Source organism: Taeniopygia guttata, chromosome 3 (assembly GCF_048771995.1).
Source record: "Taeniopygia guttata chromosome 3, bTaeGut7.mat, whole genome shotgun sequence".
NCBI classification, from domain to species: Eukaryota; Metazoa; Chordata; class Aves; order Passeriformes; family Estrildidae; genus Taeniopygia; species Taeniopygia guttata.
This window is the reverse complement of record NC_133027.1, coordinates 60409851-60425644: the sequence shown is the minus strand read 5'-3', so window position 1 is coordinate 60425644 and position 15794 is coordinate 60409851. Positions and strand designations below refer to the sequence as shown.

The 15794-nt window shown below is 42.6% G+C and overlaps 1 protein-coding gene across 2 annotated transcripts in view; it reads left to right on the top strand.

Annotated features, from left to right (window-relative positions):
- Positions 1 to 5839: 5839 nt before the first annotated feature.
- The window catches only part of CNKSR3 (CNKSR family member 3), a 53281-nt gene continuing 43326 nt past the window's right edge, over positions 5840 to 15794 (top strand). Inside the window, exon 1 of one of the 2 annotated variants that reach the window (XM_012572602.5) lies at positions 5840 to 6018. In XM_012572602.5, the coding sequence (XP_012428056.2) occupies positions 5967 to 6018 (52 nt within the window). In that variant the 5' untranslated portion in view covers positions 5840 to 5966. Of the gene's footprint in view, positions 6019 to 7075; positions 7095 to 15794 lie in introns of those variants that run through there. The other variant, XM_072926957.1, reaches the window with a different exon arrangement.

Here is a 15794-nt window from a genome sequence, read left to right as displayed (position 1 = left end):
GCAAAAATTTTCTTGTCAAGGTCACATAGCTTTTTAAAAGAAATGTTTCTAGCTTGTGGTTCTACTCTTGCATGTGCACACTTAGCCAGCCTGGCCTTAAATCCCTTTGGCTGTTTTCTGATGTCTGAAGACTTAAGTAAAAGGGGGAAGAAGAGTTAGTGTGATTTAGACAGAGTACAGGCTTCTTGAATCAAGGTCTTAAAATACAAATATACAATATTCCTACATGCTCCATGTAGGAATAACTCTGGTTTTCCTTCCATAAATTCATCTCTCTTAGACCTTACTTTGTGCAGGTTTCCGGGCAAATATGGCCCAGGCTGCGTGGACAGTACCACTGATAATATGAGAGGTGGTCTTCTCTGCCTTGGCCCACAGGTATCCCTTTAGCATGAGGAGGTTTCCACCATCTGTGTGTGGCTTCAGGGGTGGTAGGGACATCCTGTCTGCCCCAGCATCCCTTTTCCTCCTGCACCAGCTGCCTGTTGCACCCTCATTCCTCACACTTCCTCAGCCCAAAGCAGCGTGGTGCTTGAAGGGAGCTGAATGGTACCTCAGCCCCCTCCTCTGGTCCAGAGCCAGGAACTCAGCTGTGCACATCTACTTCACCTGCACTGTGCCACATCTCGCTCCCTCGACTGCTCCAGGCACCAGGCAGGATTGGGTCCCGCTCTGCTTCCGTGTGCCTGTGATAAATGACTGCTGGACAAACATCCACAGCTGGTGGGGCAGATGCTGCTCCTGGTCATTTTGCAAAGTGGTTTCCCTGCTGTAGCAGCATAAATGTCTCCTTGCTAGTGCTAAGCTCCCAGAAGCTTTGTTTGTTTTCCATTTGGGAATGTAAATCTTCCACAGCCAATCAAACTCACTGAAGAATTATGTTCAAGACAAATCTTTCCTCTTGCGTGCCTTTTGGGCAGGGAAATGAAGACCAGATAAAATAATTTCTCTCTTTCTCTATACAAAAATGCTCTCATTTAAGTGTCACTTTATACATTGATATTGGTGAGTTTTGAAATTTTCCACAAATCACTTTAGTGCTTTGTTTACCTAAGAATAGGATAGTTTCATAGCCAGGTAAAGGGACCTAAGGTAGACCAAAATAAATTTATACCTAATTTCTAATAATTATGAAATACATTTTTAATACATTTATATTTTACACAATAGGTTTGTGATCCTCTTCTTAAACATGTTACATTAGCACAAGTTACAGTGGGGGAAATGATTTCTATGCAGGGATTTGAGATCTGCTTAATAAAACCACCTAAGTAATTAAAAAGGCCAGTATATAGCAAATCAGGTATATCTGCATTCTTGAAGGAAAAAAATATACTTGTATATTTCAGGATATACATATATTTGAATATTTGTATATTTGGACCTTTCTCCTTACAACCGATGTCAGTTTCGTGGAGAATCATCAGTGTACAGATACACACATATATTTATATATATATATATATATCTACAACTATAGCAGCAAGCAGTGGCAACTTTCATCCAACTAAGAACTTTGTGTAGGTATTTTTAAAGCTGAATGGAAGATAACAAGGACAATCCAAATAGAGAACTCCTATCCTTAGGAAATAAGTAGAGCAGGAACTTTATTATGGGGGAAAAAAAATCTGATAGATCCATTTTAAATACAGCCATGTATGTAGGTCTTCCTAACCTAACTTAGGTTACTGATAAACCAGGCATAACCTTGTATTCAAAACACCACTGGGCAGACCTATTTCTCTCATCAGGCTACAATATGATCTCTCACACTCACGTGTATAGGAGAGATACATCATTAACAGTACTGGTATCAAAGTGAGAAATAGGATGTTGCTTCTTATGCAACAACAGTTTCCCACTAGTATGAGTATTTTAATTACTTGCTCATAGAACCAAACCCAGTTCTAAACTTGACTCACTCTGATTCAGTTAAGTTACCTGTTGCAATTCCCAAAAGAACTTTAATACTCACTGACCTTACTGGGAAGTTCTCAGATCCAGTTACGTAGGGTAAAATTTTCTTCTTGTTGTGCAAATAGTCCTACTGACTTCTGTGGCCTGTGTGTGTGATTAAGGTAATGCTTGAAAAGGTAAATCCTAATTTTTCTTCTTCTTTTTTTTTTTTTTTTTTTTTTTTTGGTAGTGACAGTATTTGAGGTGGTCTCTGAAGCATTATGACCAATAAAAAGTTAGGGATGAGCACCTAATTGCTCATTTATGGATTATCAATTGAGGCAAACAGTGGATTTTTTTATGCATCTACTGGTTTTTGTTCTGCAAACTTTAAATTTGTCAATTTCCACAGCTTTCAGCTATGAATATGAAATAAATCTTGAGCCTTTCATAAATAATGTAATTGAAATGTAATGTAATGTAAAACTTGCTTAGACAGTGCTTTGCCAAACATAAACATCCCTTCCACTCAAAACAACAAAGTGCAATATGCTGATGTCCCTAAAAAAACTGATCCAGTAAGAAAATTACCTTTTTGTGGCCCTGAACAAAACCCACACTTTTTGAACTTGGTATGTGACTTTTGGCTAAGCAGTTTATTCATCCCCCTAGAGATGAGTTGCAGCAGTTGCCTCTCTTAGAGAAAGGAGCTGCTGTCCCTGCAAACCTGCACAGTGCCAAGGGACGTGAGGCATAGCTCTGGTGATGGTAGTAAGTCTGGCAACAGACTGTGATGCAGCAGTCAGGGGACAAAAGCAGAAATGTGATGTGAAGAGATAACCTGGTCCACATTCACTTAACTCTCAACTGTTCAAGGCATTTTGGTGTGTTCTGTCTGTATCAGCAGGTATTTGTGCTAGATCATCTATTGTCTCTCACTCTCATGCTTGTTAAAAACTTGAATGTCATCCTTGCTGTCCACTTTGGTTACTTGGTCAAGCCTGTGACCATCTATATATAAAAAAAATCGGGTCCAGGCAGGTAACCTGGTAGGTCACAGATCTGGAATGAAAAATTAAGGCCTAAGAGGCAGGGTCAACCAGACTGTGTTTAGAAAAAATTATAAATGCACTGTTAAGCCTGAGTACCGCCAATATAGTTGATGAAATGATACTAAGATTATGCTATTATCAAATACTCTTTTTCTTTCTTGAAAGGATAATTTATTCCCAAAGACTTTCTGTTACAGAGTCATCTGCCATATTCTTGCAGGTCAGCTGCCAGGAGAGAAACCCGAAAGTGACAAATACTGTGTACCTTCTTCTGCCATATTGACAGGATGTGGCTGTGAGTTTAGACAAAAGATTCTTTTGTCTTTCCTCTTGTGATGGGGGTGATGGGAGGGTGTATATTGCTGTGCCTAAGACTGTGAAATCAAGAATATGGTCCATACTAAGCTGTGTTTCAGGCAAACTGGCGTGAGAGCCCTTTGAAAACCTGACCTGCAAGAGGAAGTAAAAAGGAAGAAAACAAAACAGGGAATCAGCAAATAATTGGTCTGAATCATCTTCTCAAATCAAAACACTTTTACCACTAGAAAATGGTAATTAAAAACCCCTGTGCACTTCTGGAGAGCTGGTAGCCAGGTCCTTGGCAGAGCAATGAATTCCATGCAAGGCTGCAATCAGAGAAAAGGAATGGACATCTTTCCTAATAGTTGATACTGGCTAAAAACACATAAACTAACGTAAAGAGCATCTGAAGGCATTCAAAGCAGAAGTATCATTTTTTTAAATATGACATTCCTAGAAATTGGACAGAGTTGTTTGGGGTTTTTTAAATTATTATTTCTTTTGGCAGTGATTTTTTTTTATACAAAATCACCTTATTCTATAGACAGAACTTCTAATTGCAGTGGACTACTAGGTAATCTCATCTCAAATAAAGATCAGATTATGGTGATGCAATCATGAGAAAGATCAACTCAAAGGCAGCTGCAATCTGGGCCTGAAAAGAGTAGCACACGTAAGCAATGTGGCTAGGATAATTTTGAGAAACAGGAGACACGCTGCCTTCCCCTGTCAGCCCCATTTCATTTGTCCGGAGCAGGCTGTAAAGCAGCTGATGTTCGGGGACGTCACGTAGTAAAAGAACAGAAAGTCACTGCACTGCTTAAAAAATAAGTTAATAGATTTGTCACTTTGAAAATTACCAAAAATACTAAGTATTAATAATTGATTTGTTGGATTGGCAATCTGCTAGCAAGCGACCATCTCTGCATGCCTTCGTCACAAAATATGGTGCTCATCTGACCCAAATCAGGCAGAGGGACTGGCACAAGACCTGTGACAGAGAAGGATGACAGCAGATGAATGTTCCAAACACCAAGGGTGAGAGACATTTGCTATCCTGCTTGCAACCTAGGGAAGCATCTGTGTAGTTAAAACAAGTGCTGTTACATTAACCCATGTGAAACCATTAGCAGGGCACATAGCAAGGTCCATCTGTTTACTCAGGCCTCTTCGAGGGGGAAGAACTGCCGTTTTACCATTTTTAAAGCATGAATGGCACATGATTCAATAGGGAATCAGGAAACTCTTGGTTGTTGCACTAATATTAAAGCTGTGAGGAAGTGCATTTTAGTATTTCAGATAGGTAGAGAGGCTAACTGACAGCCGTTCTGTTTCACAAACTAGAAGGCAAATAGAGAAATCAGCTAAAACGAATTAACCTTATAATAAAGAACTAAAAATATACCTTTAATCACCATGTAACAAAACAATGAACAAATTACACTTTTTAGGTGTACAGGCACAGCCCCCTTTCTTTTTAACTACTGGCTCCCCAAACTAGAACTAGAACCAAAGCTGTTCCTGATTCCAACAGGGGTCTGCAGCAGTGCGTGCCAGAAGGCAGCTGTTTGTGCCGCGGTGGGAAAGCTGGGCACTGCACAGCTGGGTGCTGCACAGCTCTGCACGGAACTGACAGCCCCTGTCCCAAAGAGCTTACATTTCAACTGCATGGCTGGGGATAGCAGATGGGTCGAGATGGGAGGCAATGAAAACAGTGGGATACTGGACAGTCTCAAATCCCAGCTGCCTACCCACTACCTAATATTGCCAAGTTAAAATTTCACAGTCTTGTTGTCACAGCAGTGTTTACGCTGTTTCTTCCTCCGTGAGGAAGAGGAGCAGTGGGACATTCGTGCATGCTACAAAAGAGCTTCAGGCTGCAATTTGCTGCTGAACCAGATAGTATTGTGACAGACACAATAAAAACTCCTGTTTCCTTCATGTTTCCTTGCTGTGTGCAAAGGTGTTTGCAAAGCTGAGTAATGTGCTCAGAGCCAGGTAATGGCAGAAGCCGGTATGCTGGGCACACAGTCCTGGAGGTCAACCCTTTAACCTCTGAGAAGAGACTGACAGGCAGTAGGGGCTTCCACGGGCTTCGGGAGGCGGCCAGGACCCAAGCGACACATTTCCCTTGAGGAATGCGAGTCTGAGGTGTAGCTGATGGCTTAATGCAGCCTCCAAGAGAAGGCAGCAAAATAAAAGTAAATTCTTCTAGTGAAACAGCCTCCACACCCAAGGACGTTTTTAGGTGAGGGATACAGAAACAAAACCCCCAAACGCCAACACGGGGACAAGCGTGGTTCAAGGCACTCTACATTTGCTGCTAAAATTTAAAATTGCCCCAAGGCTGTGACTCACACTGAGCCACCACCGAAGCAGGGTGCAGCGCCTGGCCGCCGCTCCACCCCACGGCCCGCCCGCCGCTCCCGGGGAAGGATGCCGGGCGACTCCCGAATCGCCGTCTCCCCGGACCTGTCAGAGCGGGAACCCCAGGAACTTTTTTCTCGGCACTTTCCCAAGCACGAGGCCCGGGCGGGACGCGGCACCTGGGGGCGGAGCGGCAGCGGGGCGGGCCAGCCCGTGGCCGGCGGGAGGAGCCGGGCCGGGGAGGGGGCGGCCCGGAGCGGCGCTGCCGGGATGGGAGCGTGAGGGGGCGAGCCCGCGGCCGGAGGAGCTGCGGTCTGAGCGGGGGCTGCTGCCGGCGGGCTCGGACCCGCCATGGAGCCGGTGACCAAGTGGAGCCCGAAGCAAGTGGTGGACTGGACTAAGGGTAAGAGGGAGCCGGCCCTGCCGCCTGGGCGCCGGGGGAACTTTGGGCGGCGCGCTGGGGGTGCCCCGCTGCAGCCGCGGCTCCTCTGCCCGGCCGGGGGAGCGCGGCCTTTGCCAGCGGCGGCCCCGGCCGAGCCCCGGGACTCCCCGGTGTGTGCTCGGGAGCTTCCCGCGCCCTCCCGCCGGCGCTCCTCCGCGCCTGCTGCTGCCTGCTTCGCCTTGCGGGCTTTTCGCTGTTGTTTTGGTTTTTTCTTTTTCTGACACTGGGAAAGAGAAAGTTTTGCAGCGAGGCTGGCTGACTCGAGGTCCGTGTATATACATATATATACAGATAGATATATGTATACACATATGTATCTGCAGTGGGGTCTCTACCCACGGCTCGGTCCCCTTCTCCCTGTGTTCGTCCTGGCCAGCCTGCTTGCATGGCGAGGGGAGGTTACCGTGCTCCCTCAGGCAGGTAGGATCGTGGAATCAGAGTAGTTCAGGTTGGAAAAGTCCGCGAAAGTTAACTTTCAGCTTCTCAAGCGAAAGCCATCGACAGTTCGAAAAAAGTTCAGGTTTGTAAGTTGAGCAAGAAGTTTTTAAACTAGCTCAACTAAGCATGAACTCTTTATCCTGTTCATCGGTGATGGGACTGAAGCGCTGGGCTGCCGCTCGGAGAGGTGAATAGCGGCCCCTTCGTCCGCCAGTCTGTCCGTCCATCCCTCCCACCCCTCATCTCTCGGGTGTGTGCTTGTGTCTCTCCCTCTCCCGCCGGCAAAACCATCCTCCTCTGCTTCGAGGTTTGTTGGCAGCGCTGACATAGCAGCGAAAGCCTCGGCGGGACGGCGGTGAGCAGCCCGCCTGCGCCCAGCCCCGGGGGCTCCGGGGGGCGGGATAGCTGCGGGCGCCCCCGCTCCTGCCCGGGCATTTCGGCTGCGCTGGGTGTTACCGGGGCTTCCTCCGAGCGCAGGTTCAACCTCATGTTGTCACAGTCCGCTTGGGCCCGGCGAGTGCTTTCCGAATGCCGGCCGGGGCGTCGCAGTTCCCGCTCCACAGGGAATGAATCAAAAGGGAAGTGGAGCTATGAGTTAGGTGAGGGATTTATGGCTTCTGGAGCGTACATCTCCTTTTTTTTTTTTTTTCTTGCGGCATTAGGTTTTAGTGTGATCCTCTCTGGTTACACAAAGTATTTTCGCAGGCTTAGCCGGAGTTTAATTTGCTGAGAAGCTGGGAATGCTTTGCGAGGTGAGGGTTCGGCGGGGTGAAGCGGCGCTCGCTGCCAGCAGCCATTACTGCCGCCTCTCTCTCTCTCGCTCGGGACCGTAGCGCCGCTCGCCCTGCGTGCCTGCGGTCAGCGCTTGGCGGAGCGCGGCTCCCGGCTCGGGCGGGTTTGGGAAGCAGGCTCGTGTTTTCAGGCGGCGAGAGATGGATACTCCCAGCCCTCCTGAGCGACAACATGTGCCTGAAGGGGCCGGTGCCAGCGAGGGACTGTCCAAGCAGTCTTTGTCAGGAGAGGATTCCACACAAACGTGCTGTGAAGTTATGCGTTAACATACAAATAACTTCCCCAGAAAGATCTCTCTTTTTTATGCTTGGTATTGGTTTAAACAGGAGTGCATTGTTCCAATGAAATAAGCCTTTTGCTTTGGCATGCGGGATATTTATATAAAGCTTTTCCCTCATTGTGTTTGTTCTCTTGGGTGCTGAAAGTTTGTTACCTTGCCAGATTAAAGAGTAAACCTGCTAATCATTTTAAAAGCCTTTATTCTTAGGCATTCTTGGCTTCTTTTCTTGCATAATTTATTTTACTTGCAGGTTCCTTGAACAGGTAACTCTTCAGCTGGACCCTCAATTAGTGTTATGCAGAATAATTTGAGGGCTGGCTGTAGTTAGGAGGTGGATCTTCTGACTAATGCAAACACGTGTACTTTGAAATGTAAAGGAATAAATTAAAGACTGCTGGTGACTTTTGTTTGTGCTGTTGTTTTTCAGTTTCTAGGTAAGCGCTGGACTTGTTTAGTACACAGAGTCATTTATGTCACTCCCTGCATGACAAGACTGTAATAAAGAAATGACATGTGGAAAATTTTTCTTTATGGTTATACTTTCATCTCTGCACATGAAAATAGACGCTTTAATAGCTAGCTAACAGCCTTATTAACACAATGCCTCATAGTTTATTTTCAATCTGAAATAGTTACTTACTGTGTAGTTCACAACCACTGAGTTTCATGTTTGACCAAGACCAGTTTAATTTTACCTTATGAATATTACATCTAATTCTCAAGGTTAGTTTTATGAACAAGTTATTGGAGGGAAGCTTAGGCTCTTTGTTTTCTTGCACGTGCCTTCTGTGAGAAGTGATGCCATGATCTTAACTGAACTGATTGAACTCTGGGAAAAGTTATTTGGCTGGTGATATCTGCTGCCAGTAGTTAGTGCTGTGGTGCCATGGACAAGTATTTTAGGAACATGATGTGAAAAACTGCTGGGAGATGCCAGCTCTCACTGGGGAGATTGGTTTTGCAGATAATGATTCTTACTTATCACACAATGATAAAAAAGATCTTGGCAAAATGTAGAGAATGGTGGAAATAAGTGGTCTGACTCAGTCCGTATTAATGTTCAATGTGAAACTGAGACTATTTGTCCAGGAACATTTACCCTGCTCTTCCCCCCCCCCCAACTTTTATAGATTAAAAAATTTTTGATAACTCCTCCAAACCAAAAGGAATCATGGAAACTTACTCTTTTCCATGAAACAACCCCCTAAAACAAAATCCCAAAGTAGGCTGTATGACCACTGCTGGACAGCTTATTTGCTCTTGGCCAACTTAATTTTTTTATTTTTAGTTGCTTTTAAGCAACTTTTTAAACAAGGTAACTCTTGTTCTGAAGGGTTTCGCTCTGAGATTTTGAGATGTCCAGTCCTTGGTAAATACTGCAAGAAGCATTTATCTAGCATTTAAACAAGAACCTATCAAGAAGTAGTAAGAACCTATCAAGAAGTAGTAAGCTAAACAAATATTTTTAGATATTTGTAGTCGGGTTTTAAATAAAAAGGGCTCTGTTCATTGTTACCAACAACAGCTGATACAAAACACAGTTGCTTGTCTTCTCTTGCTAATTCAGACTAGAATGCTGCTATTTTTTGTGAACAAGGGTATTTTTTCTGGCACAGGGTTCTGTACTGGCAATAGCAGACTATGCAGCTAATAAGAGCTGGTCTAGTTAAACTGAAACTGCGGAGGAAGATTTGTGCTTTTATTGCTAGCAATTTTCTTTGTATGTGAAGCATTTATCAAGCTTTGACCAAGGATGTGATAACTTTTTATCAGCATCAATGCTTGAAAACGATCTGTTTTTTTTTCTATAAGCACCACATCGATTTTTGTATGAAAGAACTGATGGTGTAGTTTAAGGTTTTCCTTACAGCACAATGTATTCTGATAGTATTTAGGGGCCATATTCAGCCATGAAAAGGTGTGTATTTTCCTAGGATGCTGTGTTGATTTACTTGTGCCTGGGCTGGCATGGAGTTTGTGCTTTTTGAACAATATTGCCTGCACTGTTTCCTAACTCTGCTGAGAAGATGTGTTTGGGGTTTGTTTCTCTGGGTTGTTTTGAATTGATCATTGTGATGGTACAGACTAACATCTGGATAGTATTGTAGTTGACCTGTGATCTTGCTTTTGTGCAGTGTAAGATGCTTGGGGGCTCAAAGTCCTCACCTGTATATCACAGCGCTCTCTTTTGTGCCTGAATTTCTTGAGAGTTCCTCAAGAGGTATTCCTAGAGTTATTCAGCTTCTTGCAGGGCAGGTGAGTGGCCATAGAAGTTGCAGCACATTTGCAGAACACTGTGTAAAAGTGACTTTAATTTTACTGGCATAATGACAATTGATTATACGGTGAAACTTTTTCTGGTCTCAGAAGCCCCTGGCTACTGGAAGCCCCTCAGCTAAGGTCATTCCTCAAAAGATGTGAGGAAGAGGAAAGTAGGGTTTGTCATAGAGCTCCTGTGTGAGAAATGTCACTGTCGTCTTAGAGACATTGCTGTGCTTCCTCTTTGTTTGCTGTAGCCTGATCTGTCTCTTCCCCCTTTCCCCAGGCTTCACATGCTTGTGTGAGTTGTGACTTCAAGCAAAATTTTACATGGTAAAGACAGTTTGATGTGCTTGTGGTTAGAAACCTCTGTTGTTGTGAGGCTCCATTACAGTCTGGCCTTTGTCACTGGAGCTGTAGACTCAGCTGGCTGGGGATCATGCGTCTGCTTTGGGCTTACTGCACTCCAGGTTCAGTCATTCCCTTTCTCAGCAGTTCATGGACATTACTTATTCCCGCATATGTCATTAAATACTCAGATTTCCATTCCTGGTAAAGCTGTTGGGCAGCTACGTTTATAGGTATGTCTGGGAGAAGAGGGAGAAATATGCTAAATTATTAATAGTTAGCAATTAATCGTGAGGGCCTGGTGTTCTTTTTTTAGAGCTGTCTTGCTTACCCAGGGAGATTTCAACAAGGTCAGTCATGTTAACTGTGTGTGCTGGGAGCTGCAAACCAGAGCTGGATTTTAAAAGAAATTATGGGTGATGCTTAGCACTGGAGTTTTTTTTGCTTTCCTTTTTAGGCACTCTCAAGTTATTTGGGGAAATCCAACACTCTGAAACCCCGTTATTTTGTGAGACAGGAGTATTTTGCTTTCAGTGAGGAGTAGCAGGAAGAGTTGTCCATGCCTGGGATACAGAACAATCTCTTTCCTCTTTTCTAACCTTTTCTTGGTTACCTAAAAAATATTCTGTATGAGTTTTTGTTAATGAGATCAGAGAATGGTATTGAATAACCACTCTTTGCACATCCAAGCTTGCCCATAATGTTTTACTAGCAAAAGGTGAATTATACTAAATACATCTATTTATATTTATTTGTGGGCTGAAACAAAGTAAAGACTAGCACAACGAGTTTGTGCTGCTGCAGTCTTAAAGTTATTCATCTGTTCTTGCTGAGTGATTGCATATGAAAACATAAATCAAAGTTAGCCTCTGTTCTTGTGTTTAGATCACGTTTTCATGACTTTTTCCGTGTTGCACTTTCTTGAGTTGCTTGTGAGTTGTGATTTTTTTTCCCCTTTCTTCATTGACAGTCAGGTCTGTGTATTTGCCATTAAATTGCTGTTCAAACTACTATAACTAAACATCAGAAACTCTAAAAGTTGAATACTGTCCGCATAAGGTCTGGAAAAGCAATATTTTAAGAGCTAAAAATCACAATAGGCATTAGTGGAAAGTTGATTATAATTTCACAGAATATAGTAAAACTGCCTAGTTAAAGGGTTAAAGGTGCAGAGATTGGCTACAGCGCAGGATGCTTTTCTCAGTCTTTCTTTAAAACTTGAGAGTCAGGAGGTAATTTGTATCTGTTGTTGGGCACTTCTGTAGGAAAAGCCTCATTTTTGATGAAATATTGCTTGGGCTCTAGGTTTTCAGAACTCTTGTTATGTGTTCCTTCCTTACACTTCTCGACGGGAACCCTGTGTATTCAGCATACAAAACTTCTTGAACAAGAATCATGCCTCTCCTTGTTTTTACACTCATTAGCACATTGCAAGAGCTACAGAATGACAAAGTACAGGGCATTGGATAAAAATGTATGTTGAAATTTGCCATAATGATTTGTTTTCTTTAGAGGAAGACCCCAACAAAAAGCTGTTACTCAACATGTGCTACAGGATGAATTGCAGTTATGAGTGATGTCTGAATACAGCCTATTATCAAGTACTCAAAAGTATGTGTGGGTTTTTGGGAGGTATTTGTTTGTTCCTTTTTGTTTCTTAAATCAAAATTTCTGAATTGCCTGGTTTAAGCCATGGAACACCTTCCAGGCATGTCTAGCAGATGATGACTGGTCACTACTAGGGAATTGGAGAAGAAGTGGCAAGACAACTCAGTTTTTGGTTTGCATCTTAGGACAAAATTTTCCCTGATACTTCACAAAAAAGGCATATTAATGAATAAGTCTAAACACTGCCTCTGTGAAGTAAGTGAAAGGTGTTGATTTCCATTGTATGTTTTCCATAGAAGTGATGATATTGTTCTGGATTTGCACCTTGTCTTTGCCTAATGGTATCACATAGTCAAGCCTTACCTTCCTAGAGGAATGGTGTACCTGCAGTGTTTCTCCTTGCTCTGTCCTCCACACACCCTGAATAAGTCCTGTCAAAAGGAGGAGGTAGTGGGGTACTGATGATGGCAAGGCACATTTGAGGATAGGAATGGAAGGGTGGGCAGGACCCACCCTTTGAACTGGGGTTGCTATAGCAACCTCTCACGAATTTATTGGAATTCGTCAGGCCCCAGGGTCTTGTGGTGATGGGGTAGCTCAAGATTTTAGTGTGTCTGTACAGAGGGCTGTAGTAAGAGAAAGGAGATTCAGATAAAAATGCTGTTTGACTATGTGTCTCTGGCTGATGTTAGACCTGGTATAGAGTCCTTATGTCATTTGGGCTCTCATTAGCAGAGTGGGATAACTTGGTAGTCTGAGTTTATCTTTCAGGTTCCTGGGCCATGCTTCCTTTGCATAAAAAAATTGCCTGTAGGTTTCCATATACCTGCCTCCATCTTTTCACAGTACAAGCAGTTACATTTCACAGCTTGGAGGATCTGCAGGAGGTACACTGAATCAGTCTGATCAGTTTTGCTGGTTTTAAACATTCATTACCTATTAAAATAGCTAGTTATGGTATTATGAAATGTAGATAATTTTCATCCAACATCGTGTGTGCTGGACAAAGCCAAGCATCTGTTTGATTTGGTGAGATCAGATCACTGACCTCTGTAACTCTGGTCTACAGTCTTGTGTTCAGCACCTGGCTGAATTCTGTTATAATACTGTATCAATGCTGTGTTAAAGTAGTTTCTTATATGTGCTTCTCTGTACACCCTTTTGGATGAAGAATGTTCTTTGTCACTGTAATGACAAAATGTTTTTATGGACTGTTTCTTAGACTAGTAGTTAGGTGTAGGTAAGCAAAGTGTACGGTATGTTTGTTGCAATCAAAGCTTTGTGGCATAAATGTGCTCTTATCTTGCTCCTTGATCAAAGGAAAGAACTTAATTGGTGCTCATCAAGGGCTAAGGCTTCTGCTAAGCAAGTGTTGGTACATGCTTCTGGGCTAATCATCCCGATGTCTCTGTCTTGGGTGTGCAAAATGAATGTTGCTTAGGTTGCCATCCTTTTATCATTGTGTTTATTTATCTCAGTCTTGTTTTAGTGAATTGAAGTTGGTTGGGCGAATGCTTTATTAAAAGCTCTGCAATAAGCCCATTTTATCATTAAATAAGAGACTTTCTCTGGTACAGATGCTTTTCAAGCCAGAAGAGGAGTCAGAGTTTTGCAGGAGGCAGAACTTTATATCTGAACAGGTATTTCAGCACTGCACTGCTGAGGTGTGTGCTTGGCCATGCAGGTCGGGAAGGAGAGGGGATCAAAAAGGGATGAAGACTTATTTCCCCTCCTCTTCCCCCCTCCCCCCGCAATAGAACTTGTCCTATGTAGAGGGCTCCAAGAGCAAGTTCAGACATGCCTGAAGAATGTTGCCTGAAAAACATGTGTATTGGATGGAGATGTGCCTAGAGAGTAGTGCAGAGGAAAAGTGGGAACCCAGTAAAATACAGATATCTACTCACCTACTCTGACGTGAAACTTTTTTTTTTCTCCTTCCCTGTCTTGTTCTAGTCACTGCTTCACTGCAGCCTTTGCAAGGTGCCAGATTCTGTTTGCATTCTGTCAATTCATCAAACAGAATTATAAAAGCATTATGGAAAAAGTTACAATAAATAGTTGTTGACATTCCTAAGGCGAGCTGTAATGGAAACTTTGGAAAAAAGAGGAGACAAAAGATAGATATGCTGTAAATTCTGTATGTTTGTAGTCTTTTTCATGAAAAGTTGTAGTGAGTCTCGTGGTATTTGGACTTCGTTTTTACGAGAGGGTGCAATGTTATACCTTTTGTGAAATATAATCCCTGTGTCAACATAAAAGCATTGTAGTTGCTTCCTTGTATTTCAAAACAGTTAATCTTTTCCCTTAGCTATACCTACTTCACACTATTTCTGACAATAACATTGGATAAATAAATCTATATGTGATTGAAACAAGGACATGGAAATCAAACCTGCCAACAGTTTTTCTATATCTTGTTTATTTTGGTTTTGTCTCCTCATAGCATGTTAGGTATCACTTCATTAAAAAAAAACTGGTAAGAACATATTTTGCTCTCAGTTATGATTATAACTTAAAGATAATCTTGGAGGAACATATAATATTGGTGTGTGGCTGAGGATGAGTTTAATCCGTGAGGGTTAAATGTGGGTTTGATGCAGCAGTGCCAATGCTGGAGCATTCAAATGGACTGAGGTGGGTGCTGTCCTTCCATAGCAGCTACTCACTGCCAGTGAGTGCTTTGAGGGGTGAGGGGATCTATTTTTATGGTTGCTCTTATGCTAGTTTCATGCTAATTTAATATTTGGTTCCTTCCTGCTTTGGGACTAGGTGGACCAGAGTGATGCTGACTGGTAGGATTCTGGCCAGTGGTACTTTTATTGAGATTTTAAAACATCAAGAGAAGATGACTGAAGTAGAGCCTTGAGAAACAAAGCCTCTAGGAGCTGATGAAGTGTTCTTTTGTTGCCTTGTGCAATTCTTGTCCTAATTTGATATTAACACATCGTTATCACGGTGTCCCTGGTGTTACACATTTTTTATTTTATTCTATTTCATACAACAACAATGGATAAATAAATCTATATGTGGTTGAAACAAGGACTTTGAAATCAAACCTGCCAATAACATTTTTATATCCTGCTAGTTTTGGTTTTATCTCATCATAACATGTCTTTTTAGACCAAAACATGGTATGTAAGTTCAAAGCTAGTTAGCTTCTTTGGTGTATAAAATTATATCTTCAAACAAAACAATTGGACAATCCCATTGGACATCTCCATGGTACCAGTAGCAACAATATGTGCCAGTTTTTATTGTAGTAATATTATTACTGTCTTCTCAACATGATGTATTTGGAGAGGAATTCCAGCTCTCAGTAGAGTCAGTCACGTGCTAGGCATGTCTGGAGAATTTTGCTGAGCTGCCTTTCATGGAAGTGGTAATTTCCAGGATTGCCAGGTTGTATGCATGCTTGCAGGCTTGCTCAAATTAATATGGCTTGGTTGCTGCAGAATACTGAATGGACTGTGTGGTTTCTAACATATGTATAATTGAGCATAATGCATGTAAATTTTATTGTCCAAGATCATCCTCAATTTTCCAAGGGTTAAGACACAGTTGAAATGATAGTTGCAAACTTTATCTTTTGTGGCTTTACTGAATTGTATTTTGATCTTTATTATTTTCCCCTGTCATTGGGTGTTCTCAAAAATGTGTTAACTTCTGAAAACTAATTTTTGGTTAAGATTTAAACTATTTTCATTCTGCCCCATATCCCCCTAGCATCATTGTTAGTCACATATGCATGGGCCTTCCCTTGAGATGCTTCTTGTACCTAGGAATTATACGCTGTCTGGAAGTTGCACCAAAAAAAATTGTACTCTTAACAGATTTAAAACAAAACAAAACAAAAAACAACCAAACCCAATTTAGCTGTGAGAAAGAGGCAAATAGCGATCAATCAAATTGCCTGACTTCCCAACAAATACCTAATGGTGCTTTGCTGTGGCTTAAAAGTATCAAGGAGACTTGTCTGGAGCTTCAGCAGATGGTCAGAAATATCTTGGTACCA